General features: G+C 35.7%; 1 protein-coding gene across 1 annotated transcript in view; it reads right to left on the bottom strand.

Annotated features, from left to right (window-relative positions):
- LOC130183777 (oxysterol-binding protein-related protein 10) overlaps nt 1-27,323 on the bottom strand; it is a 90,593-nt gene that overhangs the window by 25,258 nt on the left and 38,012 nt on the right. Inside the window, exons 6-7 of the mRNA XM_056399461.1 lie at nt 25,559-25,799; nt 19,041-19,171 (exon numbers count right to left, since the gene is read on the bottom strand). Coding sequence (XP_056255436.1) covers nt 19,041-19,171; nt 25,559-25,799 — 372 coding nt within the window. The remainder of the gene's footprint in view (nt 1-19,040; nt 19,172-25,558; nt 25,800-27,323) is intronic.

Here is a 27,323-nt window from a genome sequence, read left to right as displayed (position 1 = left end):
AAAGTCATTAAAAAACTCATGGTATAGTAAGGCATAAAAAAGTCATAGTATAGTAAGCCATAAAAAGTCATAAAAAAGTCATAGTATAGTAAGGCATAAAAAAGTCACAGTATAGTAAGCCATAAAAAAGTCATAGTATAGTAAGGCATAAAAAGTCATAGTATAATAAGGCACAAAAAAATCAATGTATAGTAACGCATAAAAAGTAATTAAAAAACTCATGGTATAGTAAGGCATAAAAAGTCATAGTATAGTAAGCCATAAAAAGTCATAAAAAAGTCATAGTATAATAAGGCATAAAAAAGTCACAGTATAGTAAGGCATAAAAAGTCATAGTCTAGTAAGGCATAAAAAAGTCATAGTATAGTAAGGCATAAAAAAGTCATTAAAAAACTCATGGTATAGTAAGGCATAAAAAAGTCATAGTATAGTAAGCCATAAAAAGTCATAAAAAAGTCATAGTATAGTAAGGCATAAAAAAGTCACAGTATAGTAAGCCATAAAAAAGTCATAGTATATTAAGGCATAAAAAGTCATAGTATAGTAAGCCGTAAAAAAGTCATAGTATAGTAAGACATAAAGTCATAGATAGTAAGGCATAAAAAAATCATAAAAAAGTCATAGTATAGTAAGCCATAAAAGAAGTCATAGTATAGTAAGGCATGAAAAGTCATAAAAAAGTCATAGTATAGTAAGGCATAAAACCTCAATACAAAAAGTCATAGTATAGTAAAGCATAAAAAAGTCATAGTATAGTAAGGCATAAAAAAGTCACAGTATAGTAAGGCATAAAAAAGTCATAAAAAAGTCATAGTATAGTAAGCCATAAATTAGTCATAGTATAGTAAGCCATAAAACCTCAATAAAAAAAGTCATAGTATAGTAAAGCATAAAAAGGTCATAGTATAGTAAGGCATAAAAAAGTCATAGTATAGTAAGGCATACAAAGTCATAAAAAAGTCACAGTATCGTAAGGCATAAAAAAGTCACAGTATCGTAAGGCATAAAAAGTCATAGTTTAGTAAGCCATAAAAAAGTCATAATATAGTAAGCCATAAAAAAGTCATAGTATAGTAGGGCATAAAAGGTCATAGTATAGTAAGGCATAAAAGTCATAGTATAGTAAGGCATAAAAAGTCATAAAAAAGTCATAGTATAGTAAGGCATAAAAAAGTCACTGTATAGTAAGCCATAAAAAATTCATAGTATAGTAAGGCATAAAAAAGTCATTAAAAAGTCATGGCATAGTAAGGAATAAAAAAAGTCATAGTATAGTAAGCCATAAAAAAGTCATAGTATATTAAGGCATAAAACCTCAATACAAAAAGTCTTAGTATAGTAAATCATAAAAAAGTCATAGTATAGTAAGGCATAAAAAAGTCATAAAAAAGTCACAGTATAGTAAGGCATAAAAAAGTCATAGTTTAGTAAGCCATAAAAAAGTCATAGTATAGTAAGACATAAAAAGATCAAAGTATAGTAAGGTATAAAACATCATAGCATAATAAAGAATAAAAAAAAGTCATAATATAATAAGGCATAAAAAAGTCATAGTATAGTAAGCCATAAAAAAGTCATAGTATAGTAAGACATAAAGTCATAGATAGTAAGGCATAAAAAAATCATAAAAAAGTCATAGTATAGTAAGCCATAAAAGAAGTCATAGTATAGTAAGGCATGAAAAGTCATAAAAAAGTCATGGTATAGTAAGGCATAAAAAAGTCATAGTATAGTAAGCCATAAAACCTCAATAAAAAAAGTCATAGTATAGTAAAGCATAAAAAGGTCATAGTATAGTAAGGCATAAAAAAGTCATAGTATAGTAAGGCATACAAAGTCATAAAAAAGTCACAGTATCGTAAGGCATAAAAAAGTCACAGTATAGTAAGGCATAAAAAGTCATAGTTTAGTAAGCCATAAAAAAGTCATAGTATAGTAAGGCATAAAAAAGTCATAGTATAGTAGGGCATAAAAGGTCATAGTATAGTAAGGCATAAAAAGTCATAGTATAGTAAGGCATAAAAAGTCATAAAAAAGTCATAGTATAGTAAGGCATAAAAAAGTCACTGTATAGTAAGCCATAAAAAATTCATAGTATAGTAAGGCATAAAAAGTCATTAAAAAGTCATGGCATAGTAAGGAATAAAAAAAGTCATAGTATAGTAAGCCATGAAAAAGTCATAGTATATTAAGGCATAAAACCTCAATACAAAAAGTCATAGTATAGTAAATCATAAAAAAGTCATAGTATAGTAAGGCATAAAAAGTCATAGTATAGTAAGGCATAAAAAGTCATAAAAAAGTCACAGTATAGTAAGGCATAAAAAGTCATAGTTTAGTAAGCATAAAAAAGTCATAGTATAGTAAGACATAAAAAGATCAAAGTATAGTAAGGTATAAAACATCATAGCATAATAAAGAATAAAAAAAAGTCATAATATAATAAGGCATAAAAAGTCATAGTATAGTAAGCCATAAAAAAGTCATAGTATAGTAAGACATAAAGTCATAGATAGTAAGGCATAAAAAAATCATAAAAAAGTCATAGTATAGTAAGGCATAAAAAAATCATAAAAAAGTCATAGTATAGTAAGCCATAAAAGAAGTCATAGTATAGTAAGGCATGAAAAGTCATAAAAAAGTCATGGTATAGTAAGGCATAAAACCTCAATACAAAAAGTCATAGTATAGTAAAGTCCTAAAAAAGTCACAGTATAGTAAGGCATAAAAAGTCATTGTTTAGTAAGCCATAAAAAAGTCATAGTATAGTAAGACATAAAAAGATCAAAGTATAGTAAGGTATAAAACATCATAGCATAATAAAGAATAAAAAAAAGTCATGATATAATAAGGCATAAAAAGATCAAAGTATAGTAAGGTATAAAACATCATAGCATAATAAAGAATAAAAAAAAGTCATAATATATTAAGGCATAAAAAGTCATAGTATAGTAAGCCATAAAAAAGTCATAGTATAGTAAGACATAAAGTCATAGATAGTAAGGCATAAAAAAATCATAAAAAAGTCATAGTATAGTAAGCCATAAAAGAAGTCATAGTATAGTAAGGCATGAAAAGTCATAAAAAAGTCATGGTATAGTAAGGCATAAAAAAGTCATAGTATAGTAAGGCATAAAACCTCAATACAAAAAGTCATAGTATAGTAAAGCATAAAAAAGTCATAGTATAGTAAGGCATAAAAAGTCATAGTATAGTAAGACATAAAAAAGTCATAGTATAGTAAGCCATAAAAAAGTCATAGTATAGTAAGCCATAAAAAAATTCATAGTATAGTAGGGCATAAAAGGTCATTGTATAGTAAGGCATAAAAGTCATAGTATAGTAAGGGATAAAAAAGTCACAGTATAGTAAGCCATAAAAAAGTCATAGTATAGTAAGGCATAAAAAAAGTCATAGTATATTAAGGCATAAAAAGTCATAATAAAGTCATATTATAGTAAGGCATAAAAAGTCACACTATGGTAAGGCATAAAAAGTCATAGTATAGTAAGGCATAAAAAAGTCACAGTATAGTAAGCCATAAAAAATCCATAGTATAGTAAGGCATAAAAAGTCGTTAAAAAGTCATGGTATAGTAGGGAGTAAAAAAGTCATAGTATAGTAAGACATAAAGTCATAGATAGTAAGGCATAAAAAATTCATAGTATATTAATGGCATAAAAAGGCATAGTATAGAAAGGCATGAAAAGTCATAAAAAAGTCATAGTATAGTAAGGCATAAAAAAGTCACAGTATAGTAAGGCATAAAAAGTCATAGTTTAGTTAGCCATAAAAAAGTCATAGTATAGTAAGCCATAAAAAGGTCATAGTATAGTAAGGCATAAAACCTCAATAATAAAAGTCATAGTATAGTAAAGCATAAAAAAGTCATAGTATAGTAAGGCATAAAAAAGTGACAGTATAGTAAGGCATAAAAAATCATAGTTTAGTAAGCCATAAAAAGTCATAGTTTAGTAAGCCATAAAAAAGTCATAGTATAGTAAGCCATAAAAGGTCATAAAAAAGTCAGTATAGTAAGGCAAAAAAGTCACAGTATAGTAAGGCATAAAAAGTCATAGTTTAGTAAGACATAAAAAAGACATAGTATAGTAAGGCATAAAAAGTCATAAAAAAGTCATGGTATAGTAAGGCATAAAAAGTCATAGTATAGTAAGCCATAAAAAGTCATAAAAAAGTCATAGTATAATAAGGCATAAAAAAGTCACAGTATAGTAAGGCATAAAAAGTCATAGTCTAGTAAGGCATAAAAAAGTCATAGTATAGTAAGGCATAAAAAGTCATTAAAAAACTCATGGTATAGTAAGGCATAAAAAGTCATAGTATAGTAAGCCATAAAAAGTCATAAAAAAGTCATAGTATAGTAAGGCATAAAAAAGTCACAGTATAGTAAGCCATAAAAAAGTCATAGTATATTAAGGCATAAAAAGTCATAGTATAGTAAGCCGTAAAAAAGTCATAGTATAGTAAGACATAAAGTCATAGATAGTAAGGCATAAAAAAATCATAAAAAAGTCATAGTATAGTAAGCCATAAAAGAAGTCATAGTATAGTAAGGCATGAAAAGTCATAAAAAAGTCATAGTATAGTAAGGCATAAAACCTCAATACAAAAAGTCATAGTATAGTAAAGCATAAAAAAGTCATAGTATAGTAAGGCATAAAAAGTCACAGTATAGTAAGGCATAAAAAGTCATAAAAAAGTCATAGTATAGTAAGCCATAAATTAGTCATAGTATAGTAAGCCATAAAACCTCAATAAAAAAAGTCATAGTATAGTAAAGCATAAAAAGGTCATAGTATAGTAAGGCATAAAAAAGTCATAGTATAGTAAGGCATACAAAGTCATAAAAAAGTCACAGTATCGTAAGGCATAAAAAAGTCACAGTATAGTAAGGCATAAAAAGTCATAGTTTAGTAAGCCATAAAAAAGTCATAATATAGTAAGCCATAAAAAAGTCATAGTATAGTAGGGCATAAAAGGTCATAGTATAGTAAGGCATAAAAGTCATAGTATAGTAAGGCATAAAAAGTCATAAAAAAGTCATAGTATAGTAAGGCATAAAAAAGTCACTGTATAGTAAGCCATAAAAAATTCATAGTATAGTAAGGCATAAAAAGTCATTAAAAAGTCATGGCATAGTAAGGAATAAAAAAGTCATAGTATAGTAAGCCATAAAAAAGTCATAGTATATTAAGGCATAAAACCTCAATACAAAAAGTCTTAGTATAGTAAATCATAAAAAAGTCATAGTATAGTAAGGCATAAAAAGTCATAAAAAAGTCACAGTATAGTAAGGCATAAAAAGTCATAGTTTAGTAAGCCATAAAAAAGTCATAGTATAGTAAGACATAAAAAGATCAAAGTATAGTAAGGTATAAAACATCATAGCATAATAAAGAATAAAAAAAAGTCATAATATAATAAGGCATAAAAAGTCATAGTATAGTAAGCCATAAAAAAGTCATAGTATAGTAAGACATAAAGTCATAGATAGTAAGGCATAAAAAAATCATAAAAAAGTCATAGTATAGTAAGCCATAAAAGAAGTCATAGTATAGTAAGGCATGAAAAGTCATAAAAAAGTCATGGTATAGTAAGGCATAAAAAAGTCATAGTATAGTAAGGCATAAAACCTCAATACAAAAAGTCATAGTATAGTAAAGTCCTAAAAAAGTCACAGTATAGTAAGGCATAAAAAGTCATTGTTTAGTAAGCCATAAAAAAGTCATAGTATAGTAAGACATAAAAAGATCAAAGTATAGTAAGGTATAAAACATCATAGCATAATAAAGAATAAAAAAAAGTCATGATATAATAAGGCATAAAAAGATCAAAGTATAGTAAGGTATAAAACATCATAGCATAATAAAGAATAAAAAAAAGTCATAATATAATAAGGCATAAAAAGTCATAGTATAGTAAGCCATAAAAAAGTCATAGTATAGTAAGACATAAAGTCATAGATAGTAAGGCATAAAAAAATCATAAAAAAGTCATAGTATAGTAAGCCATAAAAGAAGTCATAGTATAGTAAGGCATGAAAAGTCATAAAAAAGTCATGGTATAGTAAGGCATAAAAAAGTCATAGTATAGTAAGGCATAAAACCTCAATACAAAAAGTCATAGTATAGTAAAGCATAAAAAAGTCATAGTATAGTAAGGCATAAAAAGTCATAGTATAGTAAGCCATAAAAAAGTCATAGTATAGTAAGCCATAAAAAAGTCATAGTATATTAAGGCATAAAACCTCAATACAAAAAGTCATAGTATAGTAAATCATAAAAAAGTCATAGTATAGTAAGGCATAAAAAGTCATAGTATAGTAAGGCATAAAAAGTCATAAAAAAGTCACAGTATAGTAAGGCATAAAAAAGTCATAGTTTAGTAAGCCATAAAAAAGTCATAGTATAGTAAGACATAAAAAGATCAAAGTATAGTAAGGTATAAAACATCATAGCATAATAAAGAATAAAAAAAAGTCATAATATAATAAGGTATAAAAAGTCATAGTATAGTAAGCCATAAAAAAGTCATAGTATAGTAAGACATAAAGTCATAGATAGTAAGGCATAAAAAAATCATAAAAAAGTCATAGTATAGTAAGCCATAAAAGAAGTCATAGTATAGTAAGGCATGAAAAGTCATAAAAAAGTCATGGTATAGTAAGGCATAAAAAAGTCATAGTATAGTAAGGCATAAAACCTCAATACAAAAAGTCATAGTATAGTAAAGTCCTAAAAAAGTCACAGTATAGTAAGGCATAAAAAAGTCATTGTTTAGTAAGCCATAAAAAAGTCATAGTATAGTAAGACATAAAAAGATCAAAGTATAGTAAGGTATAAAACATCATAGCATAATAAAGAATAAAAAAAAGTCATGATATAATAAGGCATAAAAAGATCAAAGTATAGTAAGGTATAAAACATCATAGCATAATAAAGAATAAAAAAAAGTCATAATATAATAAGGCATAAAAAAGTCATAGTATAGTAAGCCATAAAAAAGTCATAGTATAGTAAGACATAAAGTCATAGATAGTAAGGCATAAAAAAATCATAAAAAAGTCATAGTATAGTAAGCCATAAAAGAAGTCATAGTATAGTAAGGCATGAAAAGTCATAAAAAAGTCATGGTATAGTAAGGCATAAAAAAGTCATAGTATAGTAAGGCATAAAACCTCAATACAAAAAGTCATAGTATAGTAAAGCATAAAAAAGTCATAGTATCGTAAGGCATAAAAAGTCATAGTATAGTAAGGCATAAAAAGTCATAAAAAAGTCATAGTATAGTAAGGCATAAAAAAGTCACAGTATAGTAAGGCATAAAAAGTCATAGTTTAGTAAGCCATAAAAAGTCATAGTATAGTAAGACATAAAAAGATCAAAGTATAGTAAGGTATAAAACATCATAGCATAATAAAGAATAAAAAAAAGTCATAATATAATAAGGCATAACAAGGTCATAGTATATCAAGGCATAAAAAAGTCATAGTACAGTAATGAATAAAAATGTGATAGTATAGTAAGACATAGAATAGCACAAAGTAATAATTGTTTTAAATGCATCATGTAACTTTGACTTAAGTGTTGTTTGTCCTTACATATGTGTAGGACACCACTATGTTTAGGACACATCTGGAGGTAGTAGTTAGATTGATGAATGTCTGTGTTTGCTTATATGGTTGGAGCCCCATGGATGGAGAATGATTTCAGGAGCTCTGAAGAAGGACGAGTAACAGCTAAGAGGCCCCACGGACATGAAGATCTCCATATCAAAATCACTTTGTCACGTACATCAGAGGGCAAAAAACGAACCAGCAACTGAACTTTTGTTACTCAGAAACAGACATGTGCCTCATGCCAGATCTGTCCTTCGTGCACAAATAAAACCAGCCCCAATTAAGTGTTGACTTATTGGTCTGATTGTGTATTCACTGTCATTAGAAATCATCTTTTCAGTAAGGCATAAAAAGCCATAAAAATGTCATAGTCTAGTAATGCATAAAAACGTCATAGTATAGTAAGGATTAAGAGGCATAAAAAAAGTCATAGTATAGTAAGGCATGAGAATGTCATAGTAGTCATGGTGACATTTTAATGGGATTTTTCAATGGAAAATAAACCCTACCATCCATAAGCAAACCTCCACCCTTGCCCGAAAACCTTTTCCTGTGGAATCATTCTCCGACAGATATGTCCTCTTTCTAGCTCTATCTTTGAAGTGTGCATGTTAAAGTGAAGTGGATTTCACCTCCTTCAGTTAGTATGTAGTCAAGATGGAAAAAAAGATACAATACAATACATCCTTACAACTGAAAGAAGCTGCGGTGAAAGCCTGGAAAAGCATCACAAAAGAAGAATGCAAAAGTTTGTTGATGTCAATGGGTCACAGGTTTGATGCAGTTATTGCAAGCAAAGGATTTGCAACTAAATATTAAGACTCATTTGCTCACCTAAAAATTTGGTGTTCCGTTACAAATAATGCTATCTTCTAAGTTGTGTATCAGATCCAGATGTAAATACCTGGAAATAAAAACTGAAATGTTGATCTCTTGTCTCATATTCATCTTTGGATGTCAAACCCAAATGTTTTCAGTCTACAGCAAAAATACTTCCAATACTTTTGGATGGGAGTGTAAGTCTATCACTGTAGAAGGGCCTGCAAAAATTCATTCTGATTATGAAACTGAACGTAAGAGGAAAGAGGCAGAATGGAATGAAATATGTTGAGATTGTTAAGGCAAATGTTTTCATTATTAGTTAATCTGTCGATTATTTTTACTTTATTACCCAGTTTGCTTACAAGATGACAGAAAGTTTCGAGAGCTCAAGCTGAACTCGAAATTCTCTCTGTATTTTACTTATCAAAGCCATTTTACTTTATGAATAAATGGTTAGTTGAACCAAATTATCTTTCGTACAACTAATCAGTCAACTTAATTAAAACTAACAAGTCTATCTGTGCCAATTTCAAATCTGTGTAAGTTGTAGATGAAATTGTATTTCCACTGATATAGTCTTTGCTGTTCAGACTCCATGTGTTGTCATATTGAAGCAAAATCAGGCATTGTTTTTTATTGGTCCTGGTATTATTCTCATGCCTGATATCAAAAGGTTCACTGACAAATCAATCATCCTTCAAAATCAATCACCAATCCAACTGTCAAATATTCATTGAACTTCCTGCCTGTATGGTTTATATCTGTTTATATTAGAATCACGACAAGGAGGAGCCAGATATTTGAATAAATTGACGGGTTCACAGCTGAAGCTGCAGCTAAGTGTATTATTGTAGCTCCACTTCCTCAGTTAAATGTCAGGTATGTTTTGAATGTCAACTTCTGGGGTAGATACTGAAAAGCTTTTGAGTTACAATTTCTAAGGGCATCCAGTTGGGGTCCCATTTGACATTCAACTCAAAGATAGAGGTTTTTCGCCGAGCATATGTCAGTTTGTGTAAATATATGAGTGTTTATAATGTTTACTAATAAGATCTATTGCAATTTTATCTTGATTAGCAGCTTTATTGGCTGAATGTTATTAAATGATAAAATGCATTTACTGCTTGAACTCAAATCAGGACCTAAATGTCTGAAAAGATTTTGTACAGAGAACGTCAGCACAGACATAGCACTGTGTAAAAGATTAACAGTAGGGACTGTACTGCAAAACAGCAGATCTAAATTAGCTCCAGGCTTTCTGTCTGAACTGTACCACTAATGTTTAAAAACTGTCAGAGTTACAGTAAAATGTTGCTGAAGCAGAGATCATGATATACCAGGGTGAAGCAAAAGCAAAATAGTAAATACATTAAAGCCGTAAAGCAGTGATGTGAGGAAAGTCTTTTCTCTGGGGGTAAGGAACCCAGAAGAACCATCAAGTCACAAAACTACCACAAATAAACCACAGGCTAAAAAAACGGTTGACATCAGTTGAACGGCCACGAATGAGACAGCGGATCGACACTGCACCAGAGTCAGACCTCCCAAATCTGTCCCATGTCTTCAAAAAGTGAGGCAAGTATGTATAAGTTATAATGAGCAATTACATCAGCGCAGCATCTAATGAGAAGATATGAAATACAGCCGGTTTAGACAAACTGCTGAGGCACCCACTCACACAGAGACACACACACACACACACACACAGATAAAAGAAACTACTACACTTGAGGGTGAGTCATCCAGAGTTTCGTTCAAGTTAAAGGTGTAGCAGTTTAACAGTATACTAAAACATAACCACATACATTTTGAGACCCTGAGCCCAAAGCTGCAGTGCTCCTGTATGACAAGGTCCTGGTGTTAAATCTCCTGCTGTATCAACTTTTTAAACTAAATGATTTTTAAAAGAAATTAACCCTAAAAAGACCACTACTACAATACATCTCCTGCTGTAGATACTGGAGCTTTGGCAAAACAGTTATGACAAGTCACACAAGAACACACTATTAGAAACAGTCAAAACAGACCGGGTCATTTATGACCTGCGAGGACAACAGGTATCATTTTGTGCTGCCATTAAAAAATTTAAAATGGCTTCAAAACAGTATCCTGATTAAACTTATACCAGTCTGTGATCATCCATCATAACATGTTCCTCTGATTGTAACTATAGTCAAACTCATTCAGAATTTTTACAATACCTACAATACGAAGGGTAAATGTGCATCAGTTTTTTATAAGTCGCCCCTTGACTCAAAGATGTGTTTTACTTGTTGTCACCTCACTTTTCACTGTGCAGAATGACGTATCTGCAGAGTTTGACACTAGAAAGCTATTTTCAAATTTAACCGCTGAAGAGGAAAAGTTTCTCTGTGCTCACATTGAATCTGAGTTTAAGACATGAGTACAGCTTGATTTGCAGCATCACGATGAGTTTGGAGCCAGTCATATGTCCACTATAATACTTACACAAATGTGTTGTATAAACTTGAAACTTCAGGTGTGCATACACCAAGAACGGACTTTTCAGTCCATCTTGCATCCAGCTGTTAAAAGTTTGAAACTGAACTGAAACTATTTGCATATTCAAAAAAATCTATCTGAATTTGCTAAATGGATCAGATGAAGTGCTTTAAAGATTTTTTTTTTTTTTTACAAGGTAGTTAAACCTTTTAGTGGAAAAACAATATCAATCATCTCACCATTTCCAATTTCCTGTCTTCACACCTGAGGTGGTGGAAATCTCTTTTGTACTAACCGTTCTTTCTCTGATATGAAGTCTGAAGAAGATCAAAAACTCAGAAGCACTGAGCATCAAATGTCTTTGTCAGGGAGCTTCAGTCACTGCAGATGAGAACACTAAACTAAAATGCAACTCTTCTTGTTAAATAGCCAAACCAGCCGTACTCAGAGGAGACGATTACATTTAATCATGTCGTTTCAGCTGCATTACACTGCTTACATTATAATCAGGTGTAAGGAATCTCTTTATGTAACTCATTCAGCAATCTCACCATAGTCAATGTCTTCACTGTTAAATGAGACTGTTAATGTTGATCCAGCAGGCTTCACATTAACACTTTCAATGTCATTACTTTTGTTTATTGGCACAGATCAATGCAGAGTCAGGAACGCTGTATTGACCTGGTTATCTGCCGCTGGTTTACAAACATTACAAAAGGTTTCGCTTAAAGCTAGAAGAAATAAGTGTTTCATGGTTGCCACTTTGAAAATCTGTGAGGAGTTAAATATGTGTTTTTTAGGATTGCAGTGAGAGACAAAGGAGGTTTCTAACAGGCATTCAGGTGCCGCATTCAGTCTCCCAAACAAAAGCCGCAGGTTCAATAGAGATTGGATTAAAGAGCAGAGACAGACTCGTGGGTTGATATTCTCCCCACTGAACAGACTGAAGAGAAGCTGAGAACACACACTGATCATTATTTGTTGTTATGAAACTTGAACTGACAAGGACCTTTATATAGTCACTGCATCAATTTAACACCATTTCGAGGCTAAAACTCTCATCGGTGAACTTCAAAAAATCACTTCAGTTCATTGTTCTTTTGCATATTGCATGATGACCACACCAGAAAACCTACAAATACAAAAAACTATTCATCTGGTGTATAAATGGTGCTGGCTCAGATAGCCAAACAGACTAATGCACTGAAACACAGCGGATGACTCTGCTGCCCTCTGCTGGGATACAGAAACAATAACTCAGACAAGGAGAGAGGGAAAGAGTTTTAAGCTCAAAATACAGGAAAAGACAAGAGAGAGGAAATAAAACCATCTTCTGACACAATCGTTAAATTATTTGTTTTTCTGCGGGGAATCACATGATCATTATTTCTGTCTGTTCTGTACATACAGCATCTGTTGTCTGCTCATCCCATAAGAGGTATCCCCCCTCTGTTGTTCTTCTGAGGTTTATTTCTTTTTTTTCCAGTTAAAGGATAGTTTTCAGGGAGTTTTCCCTTTTCAGAAAACATCTAGGGATGGAGGGTGTCACATGCTGTAAAGATCACAAACTCCTTATAGGCAAATTTGTGATTTGAGGATTTATAAATAAAATTGACTTGTCTTACAACTAGTGCCATTGCTTCTTTTGTCTCTATAGAAGTTTGACATTTTTAAACAGATTTTTGACACATTTACTGCTTATGAAGGAAAAGAAAATCTATCTGATCTGATGTAAAAAGGTGAAAAAAATAAAATAAAATCTTTCTTTAACAGATTTACACCAGGAATAAAGCGCTCAACCAAAAGGCACTCAGAAAAGAAGATTCTCCCATCTACTCTGCCTTTCCTTGTTAATACAGAACTGACTGAAGATTTGTCATTAACTCTCTGTTCCCAGCAGCAGCTCATATCCTGAGTATTACAGTGGACAGGTCTAATATGCTGGTGCTGTTTCTAATGCGTAAACCCACCTGATTTTTGCAAGCACCAGCATCTTTTCCTCCATTTTCCCCGCAGTCACGCAGCGACCCTGTGCTTACTCTCTTGTTGGCTGCATACTAGGACTGAATATCAAATGCCGCTGTGCTGCTACATAATTCAAACGGCAAACCTTTATTATTCTGGAGTAATGTGTTTTCTTCCTAGCTCTCAAGACTACTCATGAGATTGCAGGGAAAATGGTTAACTGGCAAACGACCAAGATTATAAATTGAAAATCAGATCAAGAAGTGACCTTGAGCTTTACTGGAACTGGAAATGTTGCCCATCATTTAAGGTAGGATGTCATGGTAACACCTGAGCAGCAAATACCGAAATTGCAGCTATGCAGGAACATTTCATTAAAAACATTAATTATTTAACATGTATACAAGTGCATGTTTCATGTTGGCTGCATACTAAAGACTGTCTTGATTAGAAACCTCCAGATTGAGTGACCCAGAGCACTTTGCAGTTAATTCTCTCTGCATTGTGTTTCACTGCCACAAGATGGCAAAATAACCATCTCACCAGACCCCCCTTTACAGTGCCAAACAATAAACATCAGATAAATGATCATCCCAACCGCTGTACTCCATTATCTAAACATCACCTTCATCAATAAAGGTAAGACAATCAACCTGAGAAAAAGCTTTCCCTCCTCAACCTTCCCATCTCCTTCATGCCAAGTCAAAACGTTCAATCACTCTGCACAGGGAGTAATCAAATGGATGATGGTGCTGAATCTTGTTAAAAGATGAATAAACGTCAGTGTCAAGCTGCGGTAATGCGCCTTGGCAATCTGTACTGCATCTCCTCTTTCTCTCTGCTGTTGTTCTTTAAATAACAAGGAGAGCATCTATGAAGGCTCTAATGAAATCTGGTTCAAGCCACAGGGCAGAGCCGAGAAACAGGCGGGAGGAAAGTTCAAAATATTAGATGTGATGGAGAGCAGTAAAAAGAAGTTGTTTTTTTTAAAACAATTAGTTATGACTTTAAAACCCTTAAGTAGAAAGCTTTAGTAGAAAGCAGAACTAACCTTTTACAGTATGCATAATTTCTAACTGCAGGTGTTAATGGTCTGAAAATAAAGCTACACATTAAATGTAACAATGTGAGAATAAAGTGCAGATCAGGAGAAATTTTCACATATGATTTATGCATTGACAGCCAGAGTAATTTACAGTGGACACTTGTAGATTAGTCTACAGTTACCTTTAACTTCCTTTTTTCTTACAAACTGATAGATAATTGTCCAGTTTTATGGTGGATTAAAACCTGCATCAGCAACCTGTAAAACAACCTGTAAAAACAACAAATTTTCACTTTTCCAAATTGATATTGCAAACGTTAGCAGTGTTGCTATTTACACACTCAGCAGACACGGATCAACATCATACATTTTAGCTGCTACACTCTCCACTGTGTTCACCAGCTAGAAACTGACTGTGTTTGTCTGGCATTTGGTGCTAAGCAGGTAGCGTACAGTGGGTTTATCAAAACTTTTTATCTAACAACAGTTGACTGCTGCATCTGGAATTGATGCTGATAAGAGCTGTGAGAGTGAACCAAAACAGTAAATCTGTGGGCTGGAAAACCAAAACAATGAGCTGAAAAGCTCCAAAATGCTCCCTAGAGTTAGAGGGTGATAGATCTCTGTGGGTTCATCGCCAAGAACGACACCTTTCACAGTCCTATAGTAATTTTTTCCATTGTTGACACTCAATCAACATGTTGTGCAATATGAGGTCTCATTGTAGCTACAAGCTAAATGTTTTTTTGGCTAACACAAACATTGTTCAGGCAGTGTTCCTTTTGGGGCTCTGTAAGAATACCATCAAATCATCCCACAAGGTCATTTTTATAATTTCCTCAAAGTCTATAACTAATTTTTTGACAGTCATGATTTGGCATTACCCATTGGTGGAGAACAGTATCCTAAAAAGCTCATACTTCGGTTGGCAGAAACATACTGCAGAGGCAGGAATGTCAGTGCAGGTGGTTGGGCTGAGGCCCCCTGAATCATAGCTGCCATAATACTGTCTGAAATATCTTGGAAGGAAGCAAATCACTATTATGAGCTGCCCTCCCTTTTCTGCTCTTAGTTGTGCAGCATGAAGTATGTTGAACAGCTTGACAATTAGCTGTAAATGGGCTGACACCACAACGCCGTTAATACCCATTTTACACTCATATGTCAATGGAAAATGATCATTAACATGACAGATTAAATCTCTGTGCTCCTAGATTAGACTGCTGTGGCCACAGTAAATCCTTTGTGGAGTTAAGTCAGGGAGCTAATTCACTGCTCACATCATGGGTAAAATGTCCCTACTTGCTTCCTGTACAATGTTTTGAGGTTAGATTTAAATGCTTGTTATAAGATCTGACGCAAGTGTTTAACAGGCTGTTTAACAATGCAGACTTATGACAGGTAAATGACACAAGTTTAATATTTGACAAAGAGGCTATTATGAGCGGATGTGGCAGTAAATGCTGCTGAGATGACTCCTGCCCCATCTTGTTATTCATAGCTGAGGTTTCCATTATTCTGTTATGTTTGAATAATAGAATGACTGAGCCAAAGATCACTGTGATTCATGTGACAGAGGTCTTTCAGAAATGTGACCTGTGTTTACAAAAAGGCAAAATGAACAACCTTTGTCCTGTCATCACTGTTCTGACACTAGCAGTAGGTTTTCAGCTGAATATTCTGTTGCTACAGCAACCCCTGCTGGCAAAGTTCCATAGCAGTTTAAGTGACATTGTTAACATCTGCCTTTTTGTCGGATGTGTGTGACCAAGCTAGAGCTGAAGTAATTAGAAGAGTTGATTAATCACTTAGTCCATCAACAGGAAATTAATTTCGATCACATTTAGAAAATAAAAAAAAAAAGCCAACATTTAGTTGTTCCACCTGCTCAAATGTGATGATAGAGAGCTGTTCTTTGTCATATACGATATAGTTAGAGAAGATTTTTGGACTGTTGGTCTGGTGAATCAGTCTTTACATCATTTTCTGAAAATTTATGGAGCAAATTAATCTTTGACTCAAGAAAATAATCGCAGATGAATTAAATAATCATACTAGCTGTTCTGCAACTGACAATTGGTTTGTCGGTATAGCGACTCCTGCTGACAAAGTTCAATAGCAGATTTGTGTCTTGATTTATCACCATTTCTATTTCCCATTTTATATTTCTCTTACTATGTCCTTTACCAGCAAAAAATATTCAGAAATCTCAAGGTGCTTAAATGCAACAGTTTCCCTGTTTCTATTGGAGTAGCTACTCCAAGTAGCAAAGCCATGTTAACCTAACCCTAACCCTCAAAACCAGGATAAGACCTTATATAAGTCTCTGAAAACAGGACAAGATAAAACCAGGATACTCCAAAAATCTGATCATAACCAAGACTCTAGCCTGCATTTAAATGCACTAATTGCGACATCTACTATTTTGTAATTGGACAATTACCTTTAAGCTATTTTGTGACTGTTGTTGACTGTAATTTGAGATAACTAAGTAAGCAATAATACCAGTTGTCTAATGTGTTGCTAATATAACATTCAAAATAATTTAAAATTTACTATTGGGTTAACTGTTATGTGCTTTATTCTTTACTTATTATTATTATTATTATTATTATTATTATTTATCTTAACATAGTCTATATTTCTGTAGAGCCAGTTTTCTGTGTCAGTAGCAAATCTTTTTCATCCTTATTCCAGCTTTTATTAACTGTATGTTTTTAAAGTTTCACAATTGTTTCCCAAAAAAACTTTAGGAAAAATGTTATCTTCAACCTTTATTGTAAAATCTGTCTCATTGTGATGCACTTACACCCACAGGGTAGGAAGACAAAATACTAGTAGTAGTAGTAAAACACTTCCTCAGATGCCATTGAATAAAAAAATTTTTAAATCACCAACAATGTGATCATTTCCTTGGAAACCAACTTTCTCTCAACATGTGTCAGTACTTTGTACTTTGACAACACACTATGACTCACTGTATTTACAATATGTGCTACTTTCTACATGCAGGATAATAATGTCAGGTGAGTCATTGGCATCTCTGCGTTCCATCTTATGGGTTTATAGCAAAAGAACTGACTTTGTGCAGAAAGCATGAATCTAGAAAGAGACTGAAATATTTACAGCTGCTGTTTTAGATAACTGCACGTGTCTCAGCTACTAGAACAAAAGCCAGTGCAGCTGCAGTTGACAGTACTCTTACGTAAACTCAAATCATTTATTTTTCCAAGGTGTTCATGGGAAGAAGCCGAATAAACCACCAAAAAGCAAAATGCAAGATATGGAAAGATTAACTGCTTTTTAACAGCTTTAGGACTTTTATTACAATATTGTAATAATTTTAATTTATGTAGCAGTTTGCAAAGTGCTTCAGAGGGATTAAAACAAATGCAAAATCTTTCCTTTAGGGTGGATTTTGTCCTTTGAAGCTAATAATCAGCATTTTAACTAGATCATTAAGTCATCTGCTTTCCATTTAGGACAGCAAAGCAAGGCACCAATGTTTCAATCTCTGAGCCTCACACTTTCACCCACCCCTCTTCCTCTCAACCTGATTCACGTACATCTACGTCAGTGTCACCTGGTCTCACTGATAAGTGTGGTCTAGACAGTCAGACAGCCCCTCTCTGCAGCAGGCAGGAATTCATGAAACCCCCCTCCTGGGATCGGCTCAGTTCCAGCTCTGTACTGTGTGACCCACTTATTTGACAGCAGCTCTGTTAAAACTTTCAGAAGCGATGACTGCTTCCCTTGCTGGGCAACAAGAGCAAAAGCAAGAGAAACAAAGACAGTGAGAGAGAAAGCCTGCCCGTCTTAACAGCGTCACTACCACAGATTTGTTTCTGAGTCTGCTGGCACACAGACGAAGGTTTAGAATTAGTAATGAATGAATGATTTATTTCATTCCATTTCCTATCTTGCAAGTAGTAATTTGCTTTTAATTCACTTCACAACGGCAAGAAAATTGACTTTTAGAGCCTTGAAAAGATATTTAATCCATCACAGTAAGCATTTGCTACACTGATCAGCCCACTATTTAATGCAAGAAAATGGCCACTGGACTTAATTATGCCCATGTTTACTTATCTTTTGTTCTGTGGGTTGAATTTCCTGAAAACAAAAGCTCATAATTTTAATGGCAGCTGACTCTCAAAATTACATCTTGAAGGTTTTTAATTGCACGCACAAACAAGGATATGGTCCCTGCCTACAATCAGGGCCGTCTAGTAAAAACCATGTACCTCCAAGATGGACACTTTTCATGAACAGCAGAAAGAAAAAGCTTTGTAACAATGCATTTTTCAGATAATCGGATATATTCTTAAATGGTTTAACTACCTTTAAATCAATTTTATTTATATAGCCCAATATTACAAATCACAAATTTGCTTCAAGACCTTAGGTAGGAGAAGTACAATTGTTTCTACCAATAAAGCAACACTTAATAAATTGAACAATGGCTACCTGGAAAAGCAGGAAGCAGGAAACCAATCTAAAAATGTACTTTGACAAATGTTAGCAGTACTTAAATGAATAATGCATAATATTAATAAATCAGGTGGTTTGTTAACAAGGCTAAGGATAGGAAACAAAGAATTCCCCAGTCTGATTAAATGCTCTCTGGTGAACCCTGGTCAACTAATGGTTATAACGTATAAATGCAGTTTCATTCCAGCTGATGAGCTTAAAGTCATATCATATGTCTCCCAGTGTTTCTGTTCTGAAGCCATGCCGTCACTATCAAATACATGCAAAAATCTATGTCCTACACACACAGGCCTTACTGCATGCAGCTGCAACCTTGGACAGAAACACCAGCCAAAGAAAACGTGTACAATGATATTGTTCACAACCATCCAACCAATCACAGTCTTGACAACAATCTGTAAAGTAACTTGTCAGAAACACTCTCCAATATCAGGAAAAATGCAGTTAGAAATCGCACTAGACAATATTTCAGTATCTGCTCAATTAATTGTGCAGTTCTCAGTCACACAACTGGCACACTAAAAAACCCAGATCTCTAACACGAAAACAACAGCAGAGAGGAAGAAGAGCCTGAGGGAGAGGTGATAATTGACAATACGACATGCTGTTTCTCACCTCAGCACCATGGGACAGACCCCTTATCCTGAGAGCCGGGGAGGGCTCGGCTGATTGTAGAGGAGTCAGACCTCCGTTCTTCAACTGCTCCCCTGAGGGCGACTTTGGTACAGTCCACACAGGAACACCATCTGAAAAAATAACAAGTCAGGGTCAGAGCCAACTACCGGCTTTAAGTTAACAACGGGGGGGGGGTAGTTGGGATTTACTACTAAATGGTATATATATTTGTACTGTTGAACTGTGTGCTTGATTTTGGGTGAGCAGAATCAAAGAGGAACTAGGGAGACTCACACAACACTCTATATCGTATTTATTTCCCCCAGTTAATATTAAAGATCTCATAAATGGTATTAAACTGGGGACGTGTTGACAGAGGCTAGACACCAGGAAATTGTGTGTGCGCTTGTATGTGTCTGTTTAAATTTAATATTTGCTATCCATGAACAATAAAATGTTCTGCAAAAATATAAGAAATCTACACTCATACAATGAACCTTGACACAACTTCAGTTGTTTCCAGTTATTACAGTTACATTATTAGGCAAATCAATACATAATCTGATAGTCGACAAACTCTACTGTCTACTTCACCTGGAGGGAATGGACCATCAGAGGTGATGATTGACATAGTTTGCAGTGCTGTTAAGAAAATTACCTTTAAATGACTTTCAGTCAGTGTTGAGATGGGTATAATTGATATGACTTTTCCTCTTACCACATTACAAAAGTTTGTTACCGATTCATCAACAAGACTAAGAGTCTATAGCAGCAGGATACTTCCTCTAGGGACCATGAATATCTGTACAGTATTCAAAGCAATCCATCCAATAACTGTTGAGATATTTTAGCCTTGCCAAAAATGGTGGATCGACCAACCTACCAACAGACGCTATCCCTAAAGCCATGCCACTAGCTCCACTATCAATGTGAATCGAAAAGCAGCTGCAAAAGCTACAACTCACAGGTTATACAGTATTAAGTTGAAAACAAGAGAAAAATGTGCATAATTACACCAGGGCAATAATTCACTGGTATCTACAGTAAATCTACAGTTGCCATATTGTGATATATAGATACGAAGAGTATTTCTTCTGCATTGTCATATTGATTTGAATCATATCACTCATCTAGGTTTCACTAATTTGTAATAAGGTGTTCTAAGCTTGAATTGCAGGCTCATAAATTAAAAAAATTATATAAAAAGTGGTAAGGTGAAAAGTTTACTGAATCATGATGACTCATGCCAAACACTTGAGGAACAATAGTTGCAACACTGACTAAAAAAGCTCTTCACAGAATATTTGCTGCACAGTATTAAATAAAACAGACAAATTCAGTCACCACCTCTAACAGCCTTCAGATATGCCATCAAATATGTCTAAGTCAGGGCCATTAAATTGTCGGGTGTTTCTGATAATGTTTTGCTTCTCCTGTATGAACAGACTCATCACAAACTGTTTAAAGATAACAAGATTTGCAACTGAAACTAATATTAAACAACCTTAAACCAACCTGTAGGTAAAGATTTTGCTACCAATCTATGCTCAATATCCCTAAAAGACTAAGTGAAAACATGGTTTTAGAAATTTCTGCAAATTGAAAAAGCATCATCATTCCAGTGTCGTCATGCTGAAAGATGAACCGTCACACAGTCTCAGGTTGCTGGCACTCTGGAGCATGTATTTCTTCAAGAACCTGTCTGTTTGGCTGCATTCATTAATTCTGACCAGTCTCCCTGTTCCTGCCGCTGAGAAGCACCCCCATAACATGATGCTGCCACCACCGTGCTCCAAATTGCTTGGAGTTGTGCCCAAAGGGTTTAATTTTTGTCTCATCAGTTGAGAGAATCTTTTTCCTCATGCTCTTTGAGTACTTTAAAAAAGCCATTCGGTGAACTCCAAAAGGGCTGTCATATGCCTTTTATTCAAAGCAGCTTCCATCTAGCCATAAAGGCCTGATTGATGGAGCGCTGCTGAGATGGTCGTCCTTCCAGCACGTTCTCACATCTCTGCAGAGGACATCTGACGCTCTGTTAAAGTGACCGTTGGGTTCTTGGTCACCCTCCTCACCAAGACCCTTCTTGTCTGGTTACTCAGTTTGCTCGGATGACAAAGTCTAAGAAGAGTCCTGTTGGCGCCAACTTCCTCCATTTCAAAATCATTGAGGCCACTGTTCACCTTGGAACTCTCAAAGCTTTACAAATGGTTTTATACCCCTTCTCTGATCTATGCCTCATGACAGTTTTATAGACAAGTTTTATTGTGTAGGTTTACATGGACTTCATGGCTTCGTTTTTGTCCTGAGATGTAGTGAGTTGTGGGACCGGTGTACACAGGTGTGTGGCCTTTCTAAACTATGTCCAATCAGTTAAATTTTCAAGGTGGACGCCAATCAAGTTATAGACACATTTCAGTTGTTGATATTCAATAGGTTTCTAAAATAATGTTTTCACTTTGTAATTATGGGTTATTGAGTGTAGATTGATGGGCAAAAATGTCCATTTATCCTTTCAAAATTAAATCTACAGTACAATTAAGTGTGCAAAAAGTGAAGGGGTCTGAATACTTTCTGAAGCAACTGTACATCACGGTAGCAGATCCCATTTCAAAGTGCTGTTGGAGCAGCACCAGAGACCCTTCTTGTCTCCAATCCCAACAGTCAAATTGGGTTAAAAGTCTAATGAACCAGGAGGCCGTTCTTTGATATCCATTAGTGGAAAGCAAGCTGTGCTGACACAAGTCGACATGCTGGTGAGCCCGAGGCAAGTCTGTCTCGACAGAATGTGCTGAAATAGCCCTCAGGCCAGGCCTCTGCTTTGGTCAACTGCATTTGACCGACAGAAACCTGGAAAAGCGTTAGCGAACCCCCTCCAACGACACCAGACTATTGTAGAGCGGAGACATGGCCGGGATTGGCTCTGCGCGAAAGCGATTGAGGTTTGAGTGAAATGTAAATAGAGTGAAAATTGAATTCGAGGTACTTCTTGAAAAGGTTATCCTCAAGACATTTGGAGGTTAATGGGTTTCTGAGATTTCATTTCAAGCAAGAGTTTTAAGGGAAACATTTCAGGAAATAGTTCAGGTGTTTGTGCTGTAATAATGACTTTTCCACAAGTAAATAGCTGGTTTACAAACACAATTAATGTTACATCTAATTTGAGTTTCTTAGAGATGTCACAATAAAGCACCAGAAGTAGAAACACTCAGTGAGCAGGAATGTTTGGGCCATTGGATCAAGGCATGCAGGTGAATCAAAAGGCTGTCACAGATCAAACAGTGGTGAGACAAACATTCATGCAGTGGGTATTTCCAATGGCTTCACCTTCCATTTCTGGGCTGTGACATCAAGTCAGATTTTGTGATGCTTTCACATTCAGCTCTTACCCTGCATGTTCCTCTTGTCCATTTTATTTTCTTTTAAAATAAGACATGCTATTCACTTCTCAACTCAATTTTCATGATGCATTAAATTCATTTTGTTAAGCTGCAAGGGGACTAGTTTGCAAAGTAAATTTCCTTTATGGATTTTCATTCCCTTAAAGGAAAATGTTCTGCTTGTGTGGTTGAAAGACAGAGTTGGGCTTCAAGCTCTTTATGGCAGTGACAGAGGGAAGGGAAGGGAAGGGGGGAATCCAGAAAGAGCTGGAGTGAGCAGCTAGGATCCTTTGTGACATCAGCTGATAATATGCTGTCTGGTTTGTGACTGGCAGGTTTTTGGTGGGAGTTTACAAAGATCCTTTAAGTTCCTGAACTTTCTTTGCCATTGCTAGAGCTGACACAAACAAGCTGCTCTGGTTTTGTAGCAACAGGAGCCTGGGGGGAGAAAACGTGCCAGCCAAACTCAGTCCAACCTCATGCTCGACTTTCTATCAAAGAGTTTTCTTGCCCATGCAGTGGCAAAGCTTTCCTATGTCGGCGTAACAATACCATTCAACCAACCAACCGACCAGCCAGCACTCCCTGTTATCAGCTGCAGAAAAAATCTGGATGCTGCCCATGCTGGTGAGCCACACTACCAATCACTTGGCAAAACCGAGGATCCTAAAAAAAAAAAAAACTCCTCACTGAGGTGTGGGGGGTACATGCCGGAAACGGGGAGAAGCTTGACCCCCGCAGGACTTATCAGCCAGGCAGCGTAATGAAAGAGATTTGTACTTGCGGCCCGGTGGTCCCACTCCACACCACCCCCTATCTGATGAACAGGTACAGGGCAGGGTGACTGCTGGCGCAAAAAGAAGACCAACAAACTGTGAGGACCAGCAGATTCTGGATGGGATCCAGCACCCACCCAAACCCAGATCCCAAAAGGCCTTTCCCCAAGTCATAGATGGTGGTGGACCACATCTTCTTGGCTTACAACATGCACCTGTAGGACTTAAAAGATGGCTCTAAAATATTTGTAGCTTGCTACTTGGGAGGATTACAGCTTGCATTAGTTTGGATTAACAGCCGTTACAATGGATTCCAATGGGAACCAAGAATCACAACAAAAACATGCTTCAAACCATCAATTTTTCACTGCTTATCTGGGTTCATGTCGTGGTGGCAGCAGGTCAAGCAAGGTAGCCCATGTGACCTCCTCCCTCGTTATGTCCCCCAGCTCTTCCTGGGGGACCAAGGTGTTCTTATGCTAAATATTGGCATATGTCATCCCGTCAGCATGTCCTGGATCTGCTGCAGATTCTCCTCCTGGTTGGACTTGCTTGAAATATCTCCACAGAGTCACATCTGGGAGGCATTCGAATCAGATGTTCACACAAACCAACTAATGGAGATCCTGAGTTCCTTGCTTGTTTGAGCTGTCTCTAAGGGTGTGTTCACACGGAAAGCGAGGTGTGAATGTATACGGAGTAAAAGGAAAGACAAGAGACGAGAGCGGACGAGAGCGGGCGAGAGTGGACGCGCTTAGAACGGGGCAACATGAACTGAGAAAGACACATCCACACTTTATTTATATAGAGCGAAAGGCAACTGTAAAGAAATACCAGAGGGAACTGGAGTTCAGCTGTTGTATTGACCATTTGGGCCTGAATCAAAGCTGCCAGACCAGGTCCAGGTCCAAATTCATTTTGCTTTCTGTCTGAACACACCTTTAGGGTGTACCCCACCACATTGTGAAGGAAACTCATTTCCAGCTTTTGTATCTGCCACTATCCTTATGAAAAAGGAACAAAAAAACAGAACATTGCTAAACAACCCCTACAGCATGATCCATTTCCTCAGTATAATTCAAACAATCCTCATTTTGCTAATAAATTGTTAAATGCACAACTTCCAGCAGGCGAAAGTGTGAAGTAGTATCACTTTTAGAGCTTTATTAGCCATTTACTACCATTGACCATTCCCGAACGCTACTGAATGGACCTTGTGGTGACTTCGTTCTGTCAACAGCAGATTAGATGATTATGCTGCAGGTGTTTGACATGTTTCTGTGGGTAAAATGACACATTTTTTGTCTTAACTAATGGGTAACCGTTGGACCCATTGTAACTGCTGTGAATCCGTGACCATCTTTCACAAAAGAAGCAAGCTATTAACTTTCAGAGACACCTTACAAGCCTACAGGGAGTAAGTGTGTGGTACTCAATAGATTTTCAGTGGAGTATTACTTTAAAATCAGCTCTACTCCTCTTTCCTGGAGAAAACATGGTGCTGCTGTTTTGAGCAACCTCGACACTATAAATGGATTATAAATATTCCTCTATACGTGGGAAAACAGGATTAGTTCACAGCATTTGATGGATTTCACATTATTTTAACCTGTATTTGGGGTCTATCGTCCACCTTTAGGAAGTGTTCGCTAATCCTAATCCTTGTTGTTGTGCCAATAGAACCACCCTCAGGCTTCAAATGGTTTAAATCGAAACAACTTTATTGGATTCATCGTGATCTGGCACAGAGAGGGTTAAACATGGCAGAGGTCTGACATTTTAGGCACCAGTGTGGATTCCTTTGGCAAAGACTTAATCCTTTGAGGAGATTTAGAAGTGCAAAGTATTAGTCATTATATTTAGGTTTACTCAGTCACACATAACCCTGATCTTTTCTGACATGCATGTAGGAGACAATCTGAAATGCTTTCAAAGATTTTGTAAACAATATTGACGAGAAATTCATGTTCATACACACTTCACATTCATGCTTGTACTTGGCACAACCATTTTGAGGGACTATTGGCATTTCAATGCATCTGATGACACTGAAGAAACACAGTAATGGATGGAAAACAAGACAAGAACAACACTAATAACTACAAACTATGACAAAAACGTGAACGGAACAAAATAAAACGAACACTTTAACACAAATGTAACATTCAACAACATTTACTACAAACATTGAAGTTCATAGTACCCATCAGGCAGGGACAAGAGCCACAGTCCAGCTGCCCCAGCTGGCCCTTGCCACTGATGCTGGGCTCTGGAGGAGGGAACTGGAAAGACAAGGGGGATGGGGGAGATGGAGGGGTCGGGGGCTCCAGTAGCAGCACTGGAATGGGGCCCAGGGCGGACTCACCGGAGGGGGCTCCGTGGGTGGCGTGGTTGCGCTGCAAGGCCTGGGACTGAGGTGCCGCCTGGCTGTGGCTCTGGGTCTGTTGTAGGATGTTCAGGCACTCTCCCAGGCAGCTAAGTGTGGCGGCCGACGTGGCTTTGAGCAGTAGCAGGTCCTGGTCCAGGCAGGAGAGGGGCCCTTTGGTGGGTAGAGAGTCAATAGACTGAACCAGGTTCTTCTGTTGGCCCTCTGCCTGGGACATCACCTGGGGGACAACAGTGATGAACAGCATTAAAATATGCAGCCAACTGTTACATTGATGAGATACTGATGCAAACGTACGGACCTTACTCACAGGTAGCAGTATGGGTGCAGACACACAGTATCAGAGGTTATGAGTCCTGTAACTGCATCTCTCAAACAGCCTTACCAAACAATATTTAAAACCATAATGCAACATTAATAACAACTCATGGCCAGGAAACCAGTACAGTATATCATTCAATGGAAAAATAATTGTTTGATATTCTGCCCTGCATTTAAGGGATAAGGCTGGTGCTAGTGTCAGTATTCCTTTTTGTAATCACTAAAACAAGACCAAACCCAACATGATATAGCCTATTTCTTAGTGCCACAGACCTTCAAACACAACAACAAACCCCACAGTTGCACTTTATTGCGATAAACATGTGAGCTGTTCAATCCCTCGTCATAAATATTCACTAGTACAGCTAATGTGTATTAATCCACAGTAAAAAATAATCCCCCACCAATACACCATTTACTCTAGTTTGAGTAAAGTTTGCTAAAAACTACAGTGCCCAGCTGTTTTTGGAAATTATTTGCTCTTTTTAGATGTTGGCACTTTAGGTCTATGACCTGTTTTTAAAGGATTATGTCTTCAGTAGGAACAAAGCCATTTAGAGTTACACTTACATGTTGTTAGTTTGGAAACTAAAATAAAAACCATCCGTACCCTTTAATGTCCTTTTTACAGTATATTCATGAAATGCAGACATAATTAGTCGTCAGGCTGGTGTTACATTGTGATAAAATGTGTCAAGTCCTTAAAAAAGATTTGTTTCTTAGCTTGTTGAAACAATGAAGAGGAAACCAGGAATAGTTTTAATTACTGGACTTTTAAAGTTACTAATTGGTCATCAAGGGGAATCTCTAAATGTTACATTTTTATTCATATTTTGGGAAAATGACATGCAATATCTTTGTCAAATTAAACTAATATTCAAAGATCACAGAATTTAGAGGTTGAATGGATGGACAATGTCCACTGACATAGCCAGTAATGTGGATACCCGCGTGACACATGCAATTATAAATTTAACATTTCATACAATCTTCAACCTTCTCAGATGCCTCTACTGGTGTCGTCGTGACAGAGTGAGAGAGTGACACAACTTATCATTAATTCTAATAGCATCACTTCAGTCTTGACTACAGGCAACAACTGATCCACACAACCATCTGCTCTAAGACAACAGTGCCAAAAAAAGAAAAAAAAAAGAAACTGCTAAAACTCTTCAAACAAGAAAAGTTCTCCCCCGTGCTCCCACAGATACACAGAACATTTCTTACTCTGAGAATTATTTGTGTATGACTCACCTATCAGAGTCTAAATGTATCACAAAAGGAAGAAGACAAAGTTGGTTCTCGCTAGCGGGTAATAAGCTTCTCTCGGGGCTAATGAATCTGGGTTGTTTATCAGCCTGGAAATGTTGTATTCATTAATATTGTATACACTCACAAACACTCGTCCTCCGCACTCACTTCA

Source organism: Seriola aureovittata, chromosome 16 (assembly GCF_021018895.1).
Source record: "Seriola aureovittata isolate HTS-2021-v1 ecotype China chromosome 16, ASM2101889v1, whole genome shotgun sequence".
NCBI classification, from domain to species: domain Eukaryota; kingdom Metazoa; phylum Chordata; class Actinopteri; order Carangiformes; family Carangidae; genus Seriola; species Seriola aureovittata.
This window is presented reverse-complemented; position numbering and strand designations above follow the sequence as displayed.